This window comes from Amphibalanus amphitrite, unplaced genomic scaffold (assembly GCF_019059575.1).
Source record: "Amphibalanus amphitrite isolate SeventyFive unplaced genomic scaffold, NRLGWU_Aamphi_draft 000196F_arrow, whole genome shotgun sequence".
Lineage (NCBI taxonomy): Eukaryota > Metazoa > Arthropoda > Thecostraca > Balanomorpha > Balanidae > Amphibalanus > Amphibalanus amphitrite.
In genome coordinates this window covers 78,130-101,281 of record NW_024881691.1, presented here as the reverse complement: position 1 = coordinate 101,281, position 23,152 = coordinate 78,130, and the positions used below count along the sequence as shown (strand labels likewise).

Below are 23,152 nucleotides of genomic sequence, written 5' to 3'. Positions count from 1 at the left end.
GCAGGCAGGATCTGAGCCCCGGGGCCGGGAGTCGGCCGGATCTGAGCCCCGGGGCCAGGGGCCGGCGGCAGCACGGGCGGGTGGATCGGCTGGTGCGGTCCCGGAGTCGGCAGTGGGACCGGTCTGACTCCCCCGCCGGGACCCGGGGTCGGAGCCGGCGCCGGTGGGAGGACCGGAGGGTGGATCGGCTGGTGAGGACCGGGCGTGGGCAGCGGGGCCGGCGCCGGCTGCAGCGGCTCACCCGGCTGCAGGAGCGGCGGGGACACGGGCACCGGAGCCACCGGTCCCGGGGTGGGACCAGCGGGCGGCAGGACCGGCGGGTCCACCGGGATCACGGCGGGACCGGGTGTCGGTCTGGGGGTGGTGGTCCGCGGCGGGTCCACGGCAATCTCCGGCAGCGGGGCCGGTCCCGGAGTCGGCCTGGAGGGCGGCCACACCGCCGGGTCTACAGGCACCACAGCGGGGCTTGGGGTCGGCTCGGATGGCGGCAGAACTGCGGGGTCCACGGGGACCACCTGTGCGGGCGGCTCGACCGCGGGGGCCCGTGAGGGCGGCTGGGGCTCCCAGCTGGGCGGCTGTCCGTCGGAGGTCGCCGGGCCGGTGCTCGGACCGGCGCCGGTCGGTGTGACGGGCTCGGTGGGTTCGGAGCCGGGGAACACCGGCCGCTCCAGACTGTCGTCGGTGCCTGCTGCCGGTCTGGTGGGCGGCGGAGTGCTGCCGGCCGGCGGAGGGCCTCCTGGGAACGGCGTGGGTCCGCCGGCGGGCCGGCCGCCCGGCCAGAACGGCGGCGGCCGCGCCGGGCCGGGCCGGCCGCCGGACCCGGTCTGGGGGCGCTGCGGCGCCACACAGCCCAGCTCCGAGGCCCAGAGACGCAGGTCCAGCGCAGGCAGGTGGCGGCACTTGACGCGCTGATTGGACCTGCGATAGGCGGAAACGTGTCAGCAGGAGAGACCTCGCAAAGATGCATGAGGCATCGCGCTTTTCGAGGGTCGTCGAGGCTGGTGAAGTAGTTGGTCCTCGACAGCCAGGCATGCCAAGAACTCAAGCTAACACTCAGATGTTCAGTAAGTGTCTGCACGTATGCAGAGTTGCCTAACAGCTGACTTAATAGCGCAAGCCTCAATCTCACGCACCGTACGAAATCGACAATAAATGTCACTGTGTTTGTTATTTGATTGACCGATTGCTAAAGCGATTGACAGTTTCTGACGACCACTTACGTGTCGTCTGGTTTGAACATGATGTCGGGCTGGATGGTGGCCAGAGCCGAGTTGTCGCAGATCACCTTGGAGAGGGTCACCTTGCGGAGCTCCCTCAGTTGGGCTGTGGGGAGAAGGGACAGAGATTAGCTGGGCTGTGGAGAGAGGGCGGGGATGTCGTCAGCTGAGCTGTGAATGGATCAGCTGGGTTGTGGAGAGCGGAGATCCTGTCAGCCCTCCAGTCCTGGGACTGACAGTCCTGTCAGTTAAACGGGCAGCTCTGCCAGCCAGGCTGGACCACTCTGTCAGCTGGGCGGCTATCTCTATCAGATGTGCAGTGGAAGGGCATCTCTATCAGCTGAGCGGTGGAGGGGCATCTCTATCAGCTGTGCGGAGGCCAGCTGTAGCGCCTCTATCAGCTGGGTCTGTGGTCGAGCCGTCCGGTAATCGCCATCCGACAGTCAGGGAGTGGCTCTCCATTTGCACACTGCACACATACTCGGCAGTGGGACGCTCATCGGGATGCGCTCCATCCGATGGATTATTCAGTGTCGGCTCACGTCCAGTGGCACGCCGAAAACCGGCCAGCCTGTCGTGACGACGATACAAACGAGCGTTATACAATCAGCCCAAGCCGTTCGAGGACGGTTTGCAATTGAACAGCGCTGAGATTCTTCACGGATTCCAATGACATACGCTCGTTACGGATGCATCGGTAAAATCGACGTTTGTAAATAGTTCCTGGAATTGAATTGAGGACATTCATATTTATAGGAAGGCATTGCTGCAGAAACTTTGGACATGGCATGTGCTACTTCTTCTTGTTGAAAACCATTGAAATGCCGGGATGGAGATATTTTACATACGAAGGCATGGTCACCGCTTACGTTTTGCTCATCATACACAATAAGACATAATATGTGCCCCGATACGGTACATAGATTTGGATAGCTGATAGCTCCCGATCATAACGACATCTGTATAACTATCCGCGAGTTGCCACATCCTGGGGTGGCAGGGGACCAATTTTATAGACGTTATTCAGAAAGTGCGTCGTGCACGTGTTTTGTCAGCAGGGCGAGATTTCCGAAGTTTCTAAGCTCGGGGTCGGACTGTGCCGAGGCCGCCTCGGGCCTCAATTTTGCCCCTCCGCCGTTCGTCGTTTCTCGGTTTGGAGCTGGCTACAGCTCGGCTCTGTCCCAGACGGGTTTGGTTCGGCTATCGGTCCAGCTGACCTGTAGTAGATGAGAACCTCTGCTCCCACGGCCAGCTGACCTGACTCTGACCTGACGGACCGCCGCGCCGGCTCTTTACTGACCTGACGGACCGCCGGTCCTATACTGGCGCAGTGTGACCGCCGATCCTAAAGAAAATACTGACCTGGCGTGAACGAATGGCGTTCGTCGCCGTTCTCGTACCAGAACCGATCGCCCCTCCTCAGCGTTTGGAACTGATTGGCCATCAGACAGGCCAGTGTGGGCCCGACCAGGGCGCCCTCCAGCGGCGTCTCCAGCAGACCGCCGACGTAGAGGTCCACGTCGGCCAGGTCCCTACCGAGGCGGCGCCACCGTCAGCCATAGACACTGCTGCCACCTCCCGGACATAGGGGGAACTAAACGGGCAGCTGCAATTACGTTATACAGCACATTCCGGGCGGGATCTTATATCGCCATGAAATATGAGACAGACCGCATGCATGCCCGGTGACAATAAAATCCGAAACGATGTCATGAATCAAAGTGATGGCTCTAAAGAAGACGCTGCAAAAACGGGGGGCGTGACGATTCGTTCCGTTCCGTCCCGACGGCCCTCATCATGATTAAGACCGCCACGGCCCATTACTTGTAAGTGGTGATCAGCTTGGCCACCGCCAGCGGGCTCATGACCGTCTTCAGCTGGGCGAAGCTGTCGACGGGCGTCAGGCGGCAGGCGCGCCTCCATTGGACGTAGCTGGGCAGGCCGTGGTCCCGGCCCCGCTGGAACAGGGCGAGGGGCACGGTCAGTGCAGCACGGAGGTCAGAGCAGTCTGAGGGACACGGACCAGGCCGAGGGACGCGCCCAGTGCGGCACAGAGCTGAGGCCGTGGTCCCGACCCCGTTGAAACAGGGCGAATGACATGGTCAGATCGCTACGGCGGTCAGAACGGTCTGGGCGACACGGATGTGACAGGGGAAGGTCAATACCAAGGAGAGTGGTTACGGTCACAGAGGAACAGGATGTCAGAGTGAGAAACACGAGGTCAGGTCAGGTATTGGTGTATTTGTGTAGTTGTGTCAGCGCGCTCGATATCTTCACGAAGTCACTTCTTAGTGCTTCAGTGGTTCATATTTGTGTGGTCATATATTCTGAGAAAACGTCGCTTATTTTGCCATCTTGTTATCCGTGAATAATCGTTACACTGCCACAACACCGCACCAGCCCATAACGTCAGTGTTTGTGCACCACAACTGCGGTCCAAACGCCGAGTCATCTCCGTACTAAAACAGTTTCAGCAGCGTGTAAAGCGCTGCTTTGTTGCCGTAACGCTGAACATGCTTACCTGCACCCACCCGTGACCCCTGACGTGAGCTGATGCCAACGAACTGCACAGTGCACACGATTACCAACACATTGCAGAATTTTGCATTAAAGCTCGCAACAGCCACGGAATGTTCCATGAATGCGGCGTTAAACACACGAGGTAGACGTATTCCCACATGTGTGTTCCCCTGCTCTCACAGTGTAGGAGGGCAGGGGTCAGCTCCTACCCCGGCTGACGGTGGGTGAATCAGTGACGGCCCCCGTGTGGCTGCATCGGTCGCCGACCGCCGATGGCGTGTGGCCCTCCAAGGTCGGCACGGTGATCACCCGACGCGAGCAGCGCACCTCGGGCCGCTTTTTACGAGCGTGACGGCGCGCGCCCGGCCGCAGGAAGTCGCCCCCGCCGCCGCCGCCGCCCCCGCCATCACTTACTGAGCCGGCGGCCGCTGCGCCCGAGCTGACCGCGGCCCGCGATGCACGGCTAATTCACCGTCCGTGGGACACCGTCGGCTCCCGGTCATGACCCGTGGCCGCCGCCCGGAGCGACGCTCGTCAGTTCGGCAAAAAATGGACCGCGCTTCATTTGTGTTGTTTGGTCGGCGGCGGCTGGGACGCTGATTGCGGTGTCGGGCGGCGGTCCCCTGGGCGGCCGGCTGGGACGCTCTGGGACGCGCTGGGGACCGCTGGGAGTCGCCGCGCGCGCTCCCACCGTGGGACCGCCGGACAGACACTGGGACCTCACCTGGATGTTCAGAGCACCCAGGTCCAGGCCGAACGCGGCGCCGGGCGGCGCGAACAGACGGTTACGGATCGTATCCACCAGGTAGTTGTCCGCCTCGCTACTGTTGGCGTTGGCCAGGCCTGGAACACGAAATGGACAGTCGGATGGTTTCGCGTATGTGTAGATAAAATATATGTTTAGGGACACGAGAAGACTGAAAAGGGTTTCAGTTCGGATAGCAAAACATTTCGATTCGCGTTTTAAGGACGACATTTGTTGAATGCTGCAAGACGAATATTTGACCGGAAGATGGTTTTACAGCCGCTTAATTAGCCTTCTAAAGGTTACATGTGTCCAATGAGTCGAGTGACGCCGATGTTATCGCGCAGCGCGCCGGTCGGGACGAGGGCCTGCGGTGGCCGTCCGGGTTCATATCGCGCCGCGACTGGTCACCGGGAGAGGTCACTCACTTCGCGACGTCACTCGACAGGAAATGGACCACTCTTTTAGTCAGACACTCTGCGCCGGCGCTCCTCTAATTGGCTCTATACACAGAGCAGTCATTAAATCACTAGGGCACTTACCGAGCTGTAAAGTTCACGGGCGCTATTAAGATATGAATCGGCACCGGAGACCACAATACGATCTCCAGTAACGCTTATTTGTCAAATCAAACCGTAAATGCTCATCATTCTTACGTCGACAACAATGCACGGTGAAATTCAATTTCAATGCCGTCATTAAAACTGGGCAGGGACAAACAGTCCTACCTAAATATAGCATGGGAACTGACATCATGAACTCGTCATCACATAATTGTGACTTAAATATGTAGATTACCTGACCTTTCGGATGGCATTTCTGTGTCGTTACGAAGACGGGCAATTAATCTACCGTGCCCATGTATTCACTAGGTAGTACCGAAATCCACTTATCTATCGTATACCCTTACCGGCCATGTACTCGTCTATCCTGCCGGGGTGGTAGAGCGAGTGAGGTCGGAAGAAGTTCTTGTGTAGCGCCACGCCGGCCAGCTTGGTGTGCCAGGGGGTGAACAGCATCAGGTGGTCGGGCACCAGCGTGTGGCCGAACCTGGAGAACGGAGTCGTACGGCGATCAGTACAATACAACTATGACCATGAAAATATGTTTGAAATATCTTAAAACGGATTTATTTGATTTTGCAGCATTGTTAACGAAAGCATTATAACGGTATCTGCATCTAAGGAGGAAAATAATTGTTGATATGCAATTTCTTATGTAAGTTAAAAATTAAGAAGGGTCTCGAATAATGATAAAAAGTCTCCGTTTACAAATATACGAATTCTTTCGACTAAATCCGTTTGTTGCATGGTAACATGCAATGCAAATAATAGGAGTGAGACAGGCGTGGGATCAAATAATGGACCATTGTATTCAAATATTATTATTAAATGTCAGCTAGATAAAATACGAGTAAAATATGCAGCAAAGCAAGAAAAACATTAGCATAGCCTTTGTTTACGCCTTTCCATATTTATGGAGCAGCTGTGTCTTTGAAAATACGCTCCCCTAATCGTCTCTCTGTACTGGATGCCCTGGAAGACCTACCTCATGGCTCCGGTGGCGAAGACGTTGGCGATGGTGGCGTCCACGTCGGGGCTGTAGTCGCTGAAGTAGCCCTCCTGGAGGGGCTGCAGGCCGTGGCGGGCCGCCAGCCGGGGACCGACCACCAGCGGCACCCACTCGCGGTAGGTGACGTGCTGCAGCATGGCCGCCACCAGACGGCGCGACTCCTGGGAGAGATAGGGGGACAAACGGGACCGGACGGTCAGTCGGGAGACAGACGGAATGGGGCAACACTAGTCAGACGGGAACAGCCGGCAAGACTCCGGACAGGGACGAATGGGACGGGACAATACTCAGACAGGAAGACCTGCAGGAATCCAGAGACGGACAGGGCTAGACAGTGCAGTCAGTCGGGGAAATCGGGGGGATTCCTTAGTGGGGCAAACAGAACGGGAGCGGACAGTGGACAGTCAGTCGGGGACACTAGTGGGACTCCTGTGCGGGACAAACGAGGTGGGGCGAGACGAGACAACCAGTTGGGACCAGCCGGTGGGACTCCTAACAGAGACGGATGGGCGGGACAGCAGTTGTCCGACGAGGTGAACACCTAAGCCGTCTGACAGTGAGGAATTCATCAGTCAGGACTGCCGCTGGTGAAGTCAGGGGTCGGCCGTCAGTGTGGGCTAGCTGGTTGACGATCCTGACTGCAGTTTAGGTGCGCGTCCGACACACGGCATTCGACGTCACTCAACTGTCTCTGCGATACTATCGGACTTCGAGATAGGCGATCTAAGGTAAAGTAATGTTGTCATTCTGCGTAATCATTTTGGAATGCATAGAAACTTGAAGATTTTGATATTGGATGCATCCAAAGGTGGATTAGTGTGCCGAAGCGAATTCCCAAGACTAATGCGTTTCCGGCATAAAAATGTACATCGTCTGTCTGGTCTAGTAATAACGCTATGTCACATGTGCCTTTTCCCAGCAGAAAGTAATTTTGCACAACGATGCTTTCCTCTTACGACTGAGAACCGGAAAGTCTGGGAATGCCTCATAAGTGTCCATCACTGTTGCTCATGACAGTGCTTTCCGGCCGGCGTAGCGCCGCGGCCGGTGCCCCGTCCTCCCCTGCACAGTGTTCTCAGCCCGGTCAGTGCCCGTGCAGCGCTCCCTAATGACGGGCGCGGGTGCACGCCGGTTCCGGCGGCGGGACTGCGGCCCGGTCCCCGCCGCGGCCCCGGGTCTCACCTGGAACAGCGTCTCGTCGTCCCAGGCGGGGCAGTAGCGCTGCAGTCGGCCGGCCACCCGGTTGTGCTCTCGCAGCCACAGAGTGTGCAGGGTGGTCAGGTCCGGCTGCTCGTTCACACGGATATCGCCTGGGGAAGGTTTCAGAGGGTTGGCAGGGGACAGAGCAGAGAGAGGGCGAAGATTATGCGAGCGACTCGGCACGGGAAAAGTAGACATAAAGGAGGGGTCAAAATAAGATGGTGTAGTTTTCCTAGTTTTCCCAACGATCTACGATACCAAGGAGCAATGAGCTAATGACACAAATATTTTGTTGTAATTTGGTACGTGCGTCACTTCAGATCTTCTGGACATGGAATGCGTGCAATTGAGCTTCAAGTTGGTTGACTTACTTATATATAACCTGTTCATTTCTGGCCTCTATTAGTTTTAGCGTGCCGCAGTGATTAAGGACAGACAAGACAACGCGCATTGATTGCTGGGCCATTTTTTATCGCTAATCCGAGTTCCGACGTCGAGTGGCATCCTCCCAATTCCTACTGCGTTCGGCCCAGGCCACCGCTGGTGACTGCATCGGAGCAATACAAGCTAACACCCGCACGGCGCGCGACCAGCGGGAGATTTCATCGCAGCACACGACAGTAGCACTGATTGCCTTCATATCGTACTGCTTTGGTGGAGTGTATGCCCCGTTTCCGGCATCGTGTATCATATAGTTTTCAATTGTACACTGTGTTCTCCTTAAGTTATGCTTGAAAAAGGTTTGCTTTGTTTCATATGTTAAGTGTCATATGTTTAAATATCAAGGGCACTTACATGTGCTCCATTTATTCATATTGGTATTTTCATATTAAAAACGGCCCTTTCTCTGATTAAGACATGGTTAAGATTTAGGTATAAAAAATAGGGAATGGATATCATATGTCCTTGCCGATGACATTCATTATACAAAAGGAAAAACAACGCCCACAATAATGTACTCTAAGCCCTCGTGTGCTGTAATTGGACTCGGCGCTAACTGCACTCACACTACCCGACCCTTTCTGAGTGTTCCCACCACCGGCGACTCACCCGACTGGAAGCAGCGGACGTCTCTGCGCTGTCGGATACAGCCCCCCTCGTCCTCAGTGGTGGGCAGGCGGCTGTCCTCCGTCTTCATCCGACCGCCCTCGAACTGCCGGAGCCGGCTCATCTCGGCGTCCGAGCTGCCGTACACCACCGAGCCGTCTATGTAGGAGGTCACCTGGTTCACCTGCTCCCGAGGACCTGGCGGGGACGGCAGCGTGCCGCTAATTAAGCATCCTAATTTAGCCCAAAAAACGAATAACTGGCGCCCAGACGACTATGAAATGACGCCTTGATTTGGTCAGTTTTGATGCGCCTGTGGTGGCATGCCGTGTCATTAGGAGCTGATGACCGTGCTTCCTCAGTCCGAGGAGGCATTAGGAATTATCCAGCGTGAAGGGGGTAAATGAAGCCACAGTCGCGCCTGCTGATAGCCATTATCGAACACAATCACTGCCAAGTCGATAGAAGGGTATCGCATAGAGTTCTGCCGTAGCCGCGGAGTCTCGTGTTTCAAGTTTTTCAGCACACGCCACGGTAGCTCTGTATTTGTTAGAGGCTCTCCACGCCGCCCCGACATTTATATACGATATGTTAGTGAGCCGCCGGTTTTTGTGACTCGTTTTAGGGCATGTTTTTCGGCTAATTCACCACACGAGCCATATTTTATGTCGCCGTCTGAGCGCGTATGGGCGAGAACTATGACAAATAGTTGTCTGCTCGTCCGTTTGTTGATGGTTGCCGGTCCAATTTCGGCGCCGTCCGGTGATGGAGCGGGGGCGGCTCGCCGTAGCCTCCGCCCGCGCGCCGGCCGCCTCGCACGTAATGACCGCCGCCTGACGACCGATGCATGGACGGGGTTCTCGGCAAAGGGTGCCATTAATCCCACGGCAGGTGGCTGACCGGCGCAATTAACGCCGCAAACAGCCTTAGACCGTATGTCCCGGAACAATGCCCGCAAATCGCCGCAGAGATATACGGCGACGGAAGCGTAACAAGTTCAACGCACGGAAACAGTGTTGCGATAAATATTGGTCAGTACGCTCACAGAAAGCTGTCAATCACAACCGAGCGACACTGGATAACGGCAGCATCAGTTAACACAACCGGCGGGGAGCGGGCTTCACTAAACACCCGGCGGCTCTGGATGGGCGGCAGACGACTCACCCAGTCCGCAGCCGTTGTGCAGGGCCGGCACGGAGCGGGCGAACTCCATACACGTCTGGCCGTGCTCCCGGTACAGGCTGTCCCCGCGCGGCACCGAGATCGGGTAACAGTCCGGGTGCTGGCCGGGGTCCGACAGCCCGCAGCACGAGACCGGCCGGCCGTACAGGGTGGCTGAAAACGCAGAGACACGGCCAAATACAGCACCGGCGCCGACAGAACGGATCATCAGCGGAACGCACGACGGGCTTATGTAAGGAGACTGGCCATTGTTCTGTTATTCGACACACTTATCAGAATCTCTAAGAAATCCGCTGAAATCTCATTCAAAGCTAACTATGTCGATAAGGACTCACAGAAATCACATCAAGATTTAGACGGAACCGTCAACCACAGAATGCTTTGCATTGCATTTACATACATACGAGACTGTTTGACATCAAACTTTGAACGGGTATTGACGAGCCAGCCCTTACAAACAAGGAGGAAAAGAACGATCCCAGTACAAACAGATTCCGCGCAGTTGGTTGAAAGATAACCGGCGGGGGCGGGGGGCGCCGCTGACCTGTGCTCATGGGCGTGTGGGAGAGGTCGTGGTCGAGGAACTGGCCCCACTGCATCACCATCAGCGAGATCCTCTCCGAGAGCTCGGAGACCACCAGCGGCTGAGAGAGGCAGGCGGCGCTCACCCGGCGGGCGCTGGGCAGCGCCGAGCCGTCCGCCGCCGCACGGGGACTGTCCACCTCTGGCACAGAACACAGCGGGACGTTACCGGGGACTGTCCACCTCTGGGACAGAACACGGCGGGACGTTACCGGGCTGTCCATCTCTGGCACAGAACACAGCGGGAATGTTACCGGGCTGTTCACCTCTGGCATAGAACACAGCGGGACGTTACCGGGCTGTTCACCTCTGGGACAGAACACAGCGGGACGTTACCGGGCTGTCCACCTCTGGCATAGAACACAGCGGGACGTTACCGGGCTGTCCACCTCTGGCACAGAACACAGCGGGAATGTTACCGGGCTGTTCACCTCTGGCACAAGGCACAGTGGGTGCTACTGGGGATAACTGTTACAGAATACGGGGGGCAGCTCTGTCAAAGGGTACAGGGGCAGGGGTAGTTGGAAAAACTGTGTCGCATAGCACATTTATGGTGCTGTTAAGGAGTGAATATTGAAAGCTCAGGTTATCTATTTTTTTCTTCTTTTCAAATTATTCATTCACTCGTTCATTCATTCACTCATTTATTCATTTGGTCACTCAGTCATTGGGACATTGATTAATTCCCGTATTCATCCATTCATTCATCTATTAATTTATTTATTTATTCATTCATTCATCATTCAGTTACCTATCTACAGATGCATGCGTAAATATTTTCATTAAAGGGACCCTCCCACCTTAACATTAGATTTGAGTTGAGATAGCCAAAATGGGGTCCCTGGCTCACAATTACCGGTTTCGGCACTCACAACATCGAGAAATGCCTTAAATAGGAAATATTGAATTTCAAAATTGCAGCATTTTGATTCAGAGGGGCTAATGCATAGGAATACCCCTCTGAATGTGTGACGTCAGAGCAGATATCTAACGATTTTTAAATGTTTGACTAAAACGTTTTGTAGCACGCGGTGGTAAATGCTGCTTTGCGCGCAACAAATGCCGCACTTTCAAATAAAGTCGCTAGGAACAGCGGAGATCCCAAAAAGTAAACAAAAGTAAAAGTCTAATATCTTGAGAACCGGTGAATATTTTTTGATGAAATTTGGTAGATATTCGTTTTTGCTCTTTCTGAACCGAGCGACATCACTTTCATGCCAATTCATTAACTTTTTTGAAGGTGGGAGGGTCCCTTTAAATTAATCGGTAGTGCTCTTGGCTAGTTTTTAATCACTTTTTAGACATATGACAGCTTTTAAAGAAAGCATATCACTAACATGGGTTTTTTAACTGAAATGGCAATTTTGTAGCTTGAGTTGTAGGGGAGAGTGGGGAAAGATGCCCAGGGTTTTACTATGTCATATATTATTCGAAAATGACGATGGGAAAGCAAAAACTTGGAGTTTCAACGGAAGCCGACATCATTTTTCTCCAAAAATATCACACTTTCGTGCCTGAAATATTATTACTTTTTTTGCTATTAAGCATTTTCCTGAAGAAGTGAAAGGGGGCATCTTACCCAACAGGGTGGGAAAGACGCCCCCTGACGTTGGGAAAGATGCCCCCTGCACTAAAAGTGACATAAATGGGCACGTGAATCGCCTGAACGAATCAGTAGTCCCTTCGAGCCTGCAGTAGACACCAAACGTCATCATAAGGGCCCTCAAAAGTAGTCGTAAGGGGCTTCAGAGGTCATCGTTAGGGCCATCATAGTCCAGCGCGGCCAAACAAGCCTCCGTGGTGGCGTTCGGAGACCACTGTGGGGCTCTTATAGGTCTTCATGATGCTTGAGGGCCCTCGAGCCCATCGTGGGGACCTCCGATGCCAGTGCGGCCCGTGGGGCCAACGTGGGAGCCCTCAAAGGATGTCGTGATGGGCCCTGGATCCAATAATTGGGCCCACAGAGGCCGTCGTGAGGGCTCTCAGAGTCAGATGCCGCCCAAAAAGTCGCTATGTGGGCCGAGAGACCGGCATGGGGAGCACCCGACCGTACTGGACTCTCAATAGTCCCAGATCGGCTTTTGTCTACATCACAAGTATGTAATAAATGATTTGACGGGCTGTTTGAAGGACAGCCTACGGATTTAGGGGGGCGTCTTTCCCCATCAGGACAGGGGGCATCTTACCCCAAGGTACCGAAGTAACATTAAATCAGTACAATTTGTTAGCCATAAAACTACACCATGAAACAAACTGTTTGGGACACAGTACACGCATGCTAATGTATCACGACTATAGCAAGGGACGCAAAAATTATTTACCTTCTTTGATATTTACAATGTTCTGACACCAAAATATTTTTTGAAAGCAGCAAATAAAAAACATGCAGTCATCAGCCAGCCGTTGCCCAACTGAGCTTCGCAATTTTTTGTGCCGTTAACAAGGCAGGCTTCCGCTTTACGCTAAGAACATTAATTTCCAGGTCCGATTCTTTGTTTCGTCGCTAGAGGGGGTGGGGCGTCTTTCCCACCCTGGGCATCTTACCCCACTCTCCCCTATATAATACAAATCAGGAGCATTTGCGGCCGAACGATCGCTCTAGGAAAAGATATTCCATTTCTCGTTTCCAAATCACTTCCTTACGGTTTACGAAGGAGTTTTCCCTTACAGAAGAATGCCAAGGATGGAGCCATCTGTGGTAGAGGCCAATCATCAGCCAATCAGCATGCAGTATGGACGGAGCTATAAGGTGATATGATTGGTCAATATGCAATCAGCTTCCGCTGCAAACACTATATAGCCTCTACCAAATACCGAAAATAGTTCTTCTTTATGAAAATATTTAAAAACGTAAATATTGTTTTCCTTTCTGATAATTTTGAGCATGAAATTATAGAACTGTAGCAAAAAAAAAATAATAATTTGAGGGAAGTGGTACGGCGTGTATTGTTGTCTAACACATAGGCACAGATACGTAAAAGCATAGATAACATGAATTACCTGGATTGGACACTCGTTTTTGGCGCGAAAAATAAGAGGCCACTTTGGCCTCTTATTTTTAATGACGTATTTTTAATCAGTATTTTGAGAGGCTGATATCTCAGCAACCGCTGGGCCGATTCGCCTGCGGTCTTTTTTGTTGGGTAGCTCCATCCCTTCTGCCCCGCAATTCACTTATCGTAGTGCATTCAGGTGACCGTCGTGGCACGTGGCACGTGAGAAGTTGGGGTGTTCAAGTCGTTCTGCTGGAGTAACTATTTTGAGAGGCCTATATCTCAGTAACCTCTGGGGCGATTGACTTGCGGTAACTTTTGTAGAGTAGCTGTATCTCTTCTAACAAACATTGGATACTCATGATGAACGTGAGTGACCCCCGCTGCACGTGCGAAGTGCAAAAAACAGAAGAGGTGTTATATTTGTTCCCATTTCAGTAACTCAGCAACTACTGCTGGGGCGATTTCGCTGAGACTTGGCATGCATGTAGGCACCCACCGGGCAATGCATATCCGTATGTCATGGTTGGGGTGCTATTGCACGTGCGCACGTGCAGGGGTCGCTTCCAGATCTCGAGAACGGCAGGACCGATTGCACTCAAATTTGGTACACGATTAGAGACCGGTGAGAAGGGTGCCGTGCAAAAGTCAGTTGGGACCCATATTGCACGTGCGCACGTGCAGGGTGCCGCTTCCAGATCTCGAGAACGGCTAGGCCGATTGCGCCCAAATTTGGCACCTCGCAAGAGACCAGTAAGTAGAGTGCCGTGCACCGGGTAGGTTGTAGCTCTGCGCGTGCTCACGTGCTCACGTGCACACCCCTCTGTCATATTTTAGGAACGGAGTGACCGATTGCAATGAAATTTGGTGTGTGATTGGATGCTGAATGTGTATGAGTTTTTCTAAGTCGATGAAGGTGAGGTAATGCACGTGCGACTGCGCACGTGCAGGGGTCGCCTCCAGATCTCGAGAACGGCTGGACCGATTGCGCTCAAATTTGTCACACGATTAGAGACCGGCGAGAAGAGTGCCTTACCAAAGTCAGTTGGGACCCATATTGCACGTGCGCACGTGCAAGGTGCCGCTCCCACATCTGAAGAACGGCTGTGTCGATTGCGATCATATTTGGCACATCGCAAGTGACCAGTTGGTAGGGTGCCGTGCACCGAAGAGCCTGTAGCTCTGCGCGTGCTCACGTGCGCAGGTGCACACTCATCTGTCATATCTCAGGAACGGACGGACCGATTACAATGAAATTTGGTGTGTGATTGGATGCTGACCGTGTATGAGTTTTTCTAAGTCGCGAAGGTGTGCTTATGCACGTGCGCACGTGCACGAGCACACCCAACATTAACAGCTTAAAAACTGGAAGGCCGATTTCGATCAAATTTGCCGTGCGATTAGGGGATAAGACAACAAATTGCATTGACTGTGTGCATCAGAATAAGTGTGAATATGCACAACCCAATTTTTAGAGCTGACAAAACGAGCACGCTGGTGGTGATCAGATTCGGTTCATAATCGATAGCGTAGCTCGCTCAGGCTGGGTAGTACGGTCAGGTCAGGTATATACCTGACCTGACTGAAATCCCCAGTCTGAGCGAGCTACGCTATCGATTATGACCCGAATCTGATCACCACCAGCCTCTGCCCGTTTTTCAGCTCTAAAAATGGATTGTGCACCTTCATATGTGCATACTCACACCCATTCTGATGCACACAGTCAATGCATTTGTTACCTTATCCCTTAATCGCACGGCAAATTTGATCGAAATCTGCCTTCAGCTTGTTAATGTTGGGTGTGCACTTGCGCACATGCATACTCAGTGCTGGAGCATACAATAAATGCACTTTGTTATTTCCCAATCGCACACCAGCTTTTACTGAGATCGGCTAGTCCGTTTTTAGCTGTAAATATGGGGTGTGCGGTGTGCACGCGCGCACGTGCTTTAGCACAACTTCGTCGACTTAGAAAAACTCATACACGGTCAGCACCCATTCACACACAAAATTTCATTGTACTCGGTCAGTCCATTCCTAAGATATGACAGATGGGTGTGCACGTGCGCACGTGAGCACGCGCAGAGATACAGGCTCCTCGGTGCACGGCACCCTACCAACTGGTCTCTTGCGGTGTCCCAAATATGATCGCAATCGACACAGCCGTTCTTCAGATGTGGGAGCGGCACCTTGCACGTGCGCACGTGCAATATGGGTCCCAACTGACTTTGGTAAGGCACCCTTCTCACCGGTTTCTAATCGTGTATCAAATTTGAGCGCAATCGGTCCAGCCGTTCTCGAGATCTGGAGGCGACCCCTGCACGTGCGCACGTGCATTACCTCACCTTCATCGACTCAGAAAAACTCGTACACATCCAGCGTCCAATCACACACCAAATTTCATTGCAATCGGTCACTCCGTTCCTAAAATATGACAGAGGGGTGTGCACGTGAGCACGTGAGCACGCGCAGAGCTACAACCTACCCGGTGCAAGGCACTCTACTTACTGGTCTCTTGCGAGGTGCCAAATTTGGGCGCAATCGGCCTAGCCGTTCTCGAGATCTGGAAGCGGCACCCTGCACGTGTGCACGTGCAATATGGGTCCCAACTGACTTTTGCACGGCACCCTTCTCACCGGTCTCTAATCGTGTACCAAATTTGAGTGCAATCGGTCCTGCCGTTCTCGAGATCTGGAAGCGACCCCTGCACGTGCGCACGTGCAATAGCACCCCAACCATGACATACGGATATGCATTGCCCGGTGGGTGCCTACATGCATGCCAAGTCTCAGCGAAATCGCCCCAGTAGTTGCTGAGTTACTGAAATGGGAACAAATATAACACCTCTTCTGTTTTTTGCACTTCGCACGTGCAGCGGGGGTCACTCACGTTCATCATGAGTATCCAATGTTTGTTAGAAGAGATACAGCTACTCTACAAAAGTTACCGCAAGTCAATCGCCCCAGAGGTTACTGAGATATAGGCCTCTCAAAATAGTTACTCCAGCTGAACGACTTGAACACCCCAACTTTAGTCACGTGCCACGTGCCACGACGGTCACCCATGAACGCACCACGATAAGTGAATTGCGGGGCAAAAAGGATGGAGCTACCCAACAAAAAAGACCGCAGGCGAATCGGCCCAGCGGTTGCTGAGATATCAGCCTCTTAAAATACTTATTAAAAATCCGTCATTAAAAATAAGAGGCCAAAGTGGCCTCTTATTTTTCGCGCCAAAAACGAGTGTCCAATCCAGGTAGTTCGCATAGTCGAATTTGCATAGCTATGGACATTCTAAATGTTCTTCTTGTCAATAGGCAGTATGATGAATTCTGACTGACTATGACAGCAGCACAGCTGTAATGAGACAGCTGTTACGGTGCTGGGCAGGCGGACGGTAGCGATCTCTGATATGAGGGGAGATAGATGAACCTGTACGGTGTGTCAGTCACCTCTCTGAGTTGATTGAGTCGAGCCAGCGACCCATATCTCCGTTGCATGTCATCGTACACCTCATACGGTGGGTAAACAGTTCAATGCTCCGCGATTGGGGCGGTCGGTGCAGCCGTTTTACGATAATCCGCCGACTCCGCGGACGTGCAGTGAATGATTGCGCCGATAAAGGGCCGGCCCAGCGCCGCTCGCGGCGGGCGGCCAGTTTGTATGTCATCGACGGCCGTCTCCGCTCGGGGGCCGGCTCGTTTCCAGCAGTGGTGCACGTGGCTGGCCGGCGCTCGGAGCAGTTCCCTTCGCCGAGCCGTGGGTAAATAATCTCGCCGCACGGCCGGCCGCCGGTGGCCGACAGCGTTCTGCGGTGGCGGCCGCGCGCGCGATAGCCGCCGGCTGGCCACAATCGCTCCCATAACCCGGCGCGGCGGCGACCGTCCCGGCGCACGCTGCCGACGGCGTCGCAAGAAAAACGGATATGTAGTTGGTCGGTGCGGCGAGCGAGCCGGCCGAGTAAACACAGGGTGCATAATTGGCTCGTTACTTCTTGGTAACGGTGCTAAAGCGTCGCGGCGACGCACCGGCCGACGCAAAAAGGTGGTCCGGCCGAGGGAGGGAGGTGGTCCGGCCGACGGACGCTATGGAGCGCTATTAGGGGAGGCACTGACCGGCCGCAGCCCGCCGGGCAGACGGGAAGAAGAGGAGGGGAGTGGTCAGAGACTGATCGGGTGCAATGACGAACAAGGCTGCAGCCTTTGTGCCCGTCAGAAACCGGCCATTGGAAATCCGGAATGCCCGCACGAGTGCTGAGAATTATGATGAAGGACCCATTGAGCAGATGAGGGGCCTCGTCATTCTGACGGGCAATTATAGCTGGCGTTCAGGAAATTATCAGTCACTAAAATCGTAAAATTGCACGCAAATCGCCAAGTAGGTAGATACTGAGATATGGGAAGCTCTAATAGCACGCTTGAACTGGAGCAAACAATTAGATAACGTAATTAAAGTAAAGTCACTCTTGACATCCTTGTCGTTGTCAGGCAAGACAAAAATAGGCAAGGATGTTTCTCAAACATGCCTGAAACTACATATCCGTATATCACGGCCACTACATATCCGTATATCACGGCCATTCATTCCAAAATAGAAAATCACTATATGTAGGTATCGATTGTTATATTGTTCGGGAAATTCCCTTATAGCAGTGCAAATAACCAACCTTCTAGCGGGAGTCCCTGTATGCAGTGCACCATTGGGCATTGGAGACATGAGTGAATATTCAATAAATACCAGACGCGATCCTCTGTCAACGGCGACACTTTGGTGAGATATCGCTGGTCCCTGCACACTGGGTGCAGGAGAGACGCTCAAATGGGAGAGAGAGAGAGAGAGAGAGAGAGAGAGAGAGAGAGAGAGAGAGAGAGAGAGAGAGAGAGAGAGAGAGAGAGAAGAGGGAGACCAAGAGAAATCCCTTTATTGGCAGAGTCCTGGTCCATGATGAACACATCAAGCAGCTAATTCGTAAACACACAGACATACAACGAGAGGGTACTTCCAACGGGCTTGTGCAAAGCACCCTTCTAACCGGTCGCTAGCGGTGTGCCAAATTTGAACGCAATCGGCCCAGCCGTTCCTGAGATCTGGAAGCGGCATTCTGCACGTGCGCACGTGCAAACGGGGTCCAAAATGACTTTTGCACGGCACCCTACTAACTGGTCACCAACCGTGTACCAAATTTGAGCGCAATCGGCCCAGCCGTTCTCGAGATCTGGAAACGCCCCCTGCACGTGCGCACGTGCAGTAGCACCCTAACCGCAACACATGGGAATGCATTGCCTGGTGGGTGCCTACCTGTATGCCAAGTTTCAGCGAAATCGCCCCAGTAATTACCGAGTTACTGAAATGGGAGCAAATTTGGCACCTCTTATTGTTGTATTTTGCACGTGCACTGGGGGTGACCCACATGCATCGAGAGTATCCTATTTTGGGTAAAAGGGATGCTGCTACCCTACAAAAACTACCGCAAGTCAATCGCCCAAGCGGCTGCTGAGATATGAGCCTCTCAAAATCACTACTTTTGCAAAACAGCTTGAACACCCTTGACTTTTCACGTGGCACGTGCCACAACGGTCACTGAGATGTATCAAAAGTAGTCAATTACGGGGTAGAAGGGATGGGGCTACCCAACAAAAAAGACCGCAGGCCAATCGGTCCAGCGGTTGCTGAGATATAAGCCTCTCAAAAGCGTTACAGGCCGGGCCGGGCCGGGCCGGGCCGGGCCGGGCCGGGCCGGGCCGGGCCGCTCATACTGAGATTTTTCCGTTATATTGAAAAGACTCACTTCGCTCGCTGCGCTCGCTCGCTCGTAAACAGACATGTGAGAACTGCACTTCCCTCTGTTTGTGTTTCCGTGCGGGCGCCCGCGGTGGTCTGGGCGGGGTGATACTGGGTACTCACTGTCGCCGTAGTCGGGCGGCAGGAGGCGCACGAACGCCGACCGGGCGCTGCCCCACCAGGAGAACTGCAGGTTGTTGCAGGTGCCGTCGGCGGTGCGGTAGCGGGCGGCCGAGTCGCAGGCCGGGTAGCGCGCGCCGTGGTGCGGCGGACACACGCGGCCCAGCCGGGTGGCCGCCAGGTCATACAGCGGCAGACGGAAGGCCACCTCGGCGCCGGAGAGCGCCAGCCTGCGGACAGGGCGCCGACAAACGACCGGTGACCCGGGGCCGAGCGGCGGCCACCCCTCCGTTCCGAGACTGATGTTATTATTGCGGTACCCGGCGGCGGCGCAATTAGGGCGAATTAGTGGCGCCGGGTCGCCGTGCCGGCCGATCCTTTGTGGCGCCCGCTGCCGTGACGGTCAACGGGAGCCGACACTGTCCGTCCGACGGAGACCGATGGAGTCGGCCGATCGCGGCATATCGAAAATCGCTCCAATCACACCGGCCGGACAGAAACAATTGTCCAGAGCGGCGGACAAAGCGGCGCTATTTATATCTCTCACTTTTCTATTGAACGCGTTTATTGTGTCTCTCTCCCTCTCTCTCCCTCTCCCCCCTCTCTCTCTCTCTCTCTCATCCTCTCTCTCCCTCTCCCCCCCTCTCTCTCTCTCATCCTCTCTCTCTCTCACACCTGTTTCTCCCGTTCTAGTTCCAGTCTCCTCCCCGTTCCCTCACCTTTTCTGCAGCAGCTGCGTGGCCCGGATTGCCGTTCGGGCGAAGTAGGAGTCGTTCAGGACCTCTTCCAGTGGCTTTCGGTGCATACCGTGCAGGCGGGAGGGGTACGCCGCCCCCGTTCGCGACTGGTTTTGAAAGCCTAAGGGGTAGCCATAAAGCATTCGTCAGTACGGTCACACAAGTAAGAAATAAGAATGTAATGCCTTGGCAAAACAAAGTTAAATGTTCACACACACACAAAAAAAACAATGGTGAGCGTGACGCGTGATTTCTAAAATCACTTAATCGTACCAGTTTGTTATGCTTAACAAAGTTCGACTGCGAGGGAAATCTTTTGTTGCAAGTTGCATTACCTCTTGTGCTTCTCCTTGCCACACCCTCCGGTAAGTTATTCTTTATGTGGATATGTCCACTGCCGCTGACGGCACCGCCGCGGGCGCCGGCCATCCCCGGTTTTTCGGCGGCGGCCGGTTTACGATGGGAGCCGGAGCTCGGAGCGCACTGCGGCCGCCGCCGGCCACCGGACTTCCGCGTACATACAGCACGCGGAGCCGGCCGCGGTGGCGACGCACTCGTAAAGCGGGGCACTCTCCGCGGCCGGTATGCGTCAATGGCGTCGTGGGAGCGGCAGGCGCTCGGAACCGCCCACACCGCTCCCAAATAAACGGCTCCGCGGCGGGCCGGCAGCGGCACTTTTTCAGAAGGGATTCCGTGGAAGAAGGATGAGTGGAAGCTGGAGTTCAATGCCTGGCGTATTAGTTAGAGTGTCAATGGATCATTCTTTGATAGCTACTTATAAACAATTACCTGAAGTGGATCGGCGATTTCGTTTTGTAATGTATGGGGTTAGCACGGCGGTCCCTATAAATTGATTAGAGCATACACGATTTACGACGTTAATTGTACGTTTCAGGAGCACATTTGTCGGCGGAGATGGCTAATGCAGCCGGCTGTGATGATCGGCTCACCCTGGGGGGCCTCTCGGGTGCGCAGGCTGTCCATCTCGTCTGTGGCCGTCGACACCACGTCCCCGAGCAGGTCGCCGCGGAAGGTCAGGTCGGCCGGCGGATCGATGTCGCCGAGCGGCGGACGGGGGAACTCGTTACCGAGTAGCGGCCGCAGGTTAAACAGGCCGACTCCACCGCGGACCAGCACCGAGATACTGTGGGGAACAGACGGGGGCAGAGAGGTCAGCTTAGGGGGTACTGCCGGGAACAGGCAGGTCAGCTCAGGGGCACTGCGACGAGGACGTCCGGGATATGAACCGAGACCCATCGACTGAGTGGGTCTTCAGAAACAATGGTAAACAGCAGCTGTCAATTCAGAGAGACGATGACTGGGGGATGGACCTGCAATGCCGAGACAGACGTCTTTATAATACTGAATAAAGACTGGCGGTAAGGGCTGTAGAAACATCCGGCATCCTTAAGTAGCTTGAAAAACACTTAACCGGCCATCCAAGTCATATTTGCATTCGTGCAACATAGGTGAGTCATGGCATTCGAATGTCTGCATGGTCATCCTTGTGTTTGTCTCTTTTGTTGTCGTATTAAAACATACCGAATCACGCATAAAAATCCACTTATCGTTTTTCTTCGCATGCTTGTCGAGTGCACCAAATGTTCGATGATAGCGCCAGGGCCGGACGGGCGCGTGTTTCGTGCGGGAGCGGGCGTTTTTATCGCGAGGCGCTGAGCCAGCCGTGGGCGAGTTCCAGTCCAATTTCGGCCGCCTCCCATGGCTCTGTCGGGCCTATACTTCCAGCCGGTGTCGGTGGTCCATGGCCCTTTGGTCTGTAGCTTCCAGACCGCTCTCAGTTTGTTCTTTCCGAACCGCTGTCGACTCTTTGCATTCAGTCCGCAGTTATTCATTTTCCCATTTGTCACCAACGTCAGGGCGACAGCCGACAGGCCGACATCACGCCGTTGAATGCAAGGCGACACGGTCCAGCTGCCGGCAATGGCCGGTGTTTGGTGGTTAGTGGTCGGTAGTCGGTCGGTACTCGATGGTCGGTAGCCGGCAGGCGGGCGGTGGGTAACGGGCGGTGCACACAGTCGGTGGGACCGTGGCGGCGCCGCGTGCCGAGGTGGCCGCCGCCGACCGTCCGCTGGCCACGACTCACGAGCTGCCGCCGACCGTCCGTGGCCACGAGCCGTTGCCGACCGTCGGCTGGCCACGACTCACGAGCCGCCGCCGCGCCGGTGCCGGAGTCGGTGCCGCTAGCGACAGCCGCGGCTGGACACTCGAGTAGGCACACCGTCTGTGTCGGTTTTGCTGGCCACTGCATTACAGGCTGTCACTAAGTAGTTGCCAATGGCCCAGCTTAACTTTATTCTGGGCTCGAGGCTGGGCTACCATCTCTTAACAATGCATCATAATGGTCATGGTTGTTCTGCAAGTTACAACATCTGAATTAACTTAAAGAAACCTGCTGCAACATACGAAGTACACAAGCCGCATGACAAAACGAGAAACTTGTGAAGTAGTTACATTAACCGCATGACAAAACAATCTAAACTCTGCACACCTTTGTAAAACCTCCGGTCATCCTAGGTGACTACAGAGGGTGACATCTGCATGCAGTTCCTTTGTGACCTGCCTCCGTGGCGTCGGCACCTGCTCGGCGCTGCCTAATCACCGGGCAGGTGGCCGGTAACCATTTGTCACCTCTGTCCGAGCGGCTCCCGCTTCCCAGCAGTGTTCTGGTGCAGGGGGCCGGGCCGGCGTGGACTGCAGCACACTGAGCGATACGACACTGCTCGAGGGAGCTAGTCGTCCGGCCGCAGGAGGACGTCCCTATGTCACCGCCCCCGGGATCTCTGACACGGGCCTCGGCGGTCACCGGCACAGTGGCTGTCTGCATTACTGTTCTGTGTTCACGGACTTACGGCAGCATGCTCGATGGAGACGGGATGGACGGAAAACTGACATCGAATCATGTTTGCGGGCTTGACTGACGACGAACAGATGACATAGGGACTTGCCTGATACAGATGCCGATCGTTTTATTCGATGTGGCTGTTGACGGGGCCACATGATCGCCCTCTGATATGCTATAAGTTATCCCGCTGCTATGTTAGTGTGTAAAGCTACGGGCGCTCTTGTGACTAATTACGAGTTCCTGTAAAAATTGACACGTACATGACGTCATCAAGTGGATCCGCTGACACCGACTGACCCCGGAGACTGCGGAGGACATATCAGGTGTCCTGGGGTGGCCTCTGACGCCGGGCGCCCCGCTGTGCCCCGGGACTGACGGCCGGCCGCCGCACACGGCCGCTGTCAGTTTCAGTGGGGATGAGGCCCGGCCCTGGGACGAGCGCCCCAGGAGCCGGCTGGCGACTTTTTGTCCTTATTAATTACCACTCAGGAAACGGATCCATCAGACGCTGTTTGTCACTTTAAATGCAGTATACATAATTAATTTGTCACCGTTTAAATAAGTACTCGAGGAATATACCGACCAGTTGATAAA

The 23,152-nt window shown here is 54.3% G+C and overlaps 1 protein-coding gene across 1 annotated transcript; it reads right to left on the bottom strand.

The window, feature by feature from the left end:
* Nucleotides 1-237: 237 nt before the first annotated feature.
* Nucleotides 238-22,573, bottom strand: LOC122384672 (peroxidase-like). The gene is made up of 16 exons (XM_043372309.1): nt 22,566-22,573; nt 20,646-20,839; nt 19,678-19,816; nt 18,962-19,188; nt 10,028-10,207; nt 9,466-9,636; nt 8,305-8,499; nt 7,237-7,364; nt 6,031-6,215; nt 5,393-5,532; nt 4,462-4,580; nt 3,042-3,175; nt 2,580-2,749; nt 1,221-1,323; nt 299-918; nt 238-245 (listed from the first exon to the last, which is right to left on the bottom strand). The coding sequence occupies exons 1-16, from the start codon at nt 22,571-22,573 to the stop codon at nt 238-240; spliced, it is 2,721 nt and encodes a 906-aa protein (XP_043228244.1).
* Nucleotides 22,574-23,152: the final 579 nt, after the last annotated feature.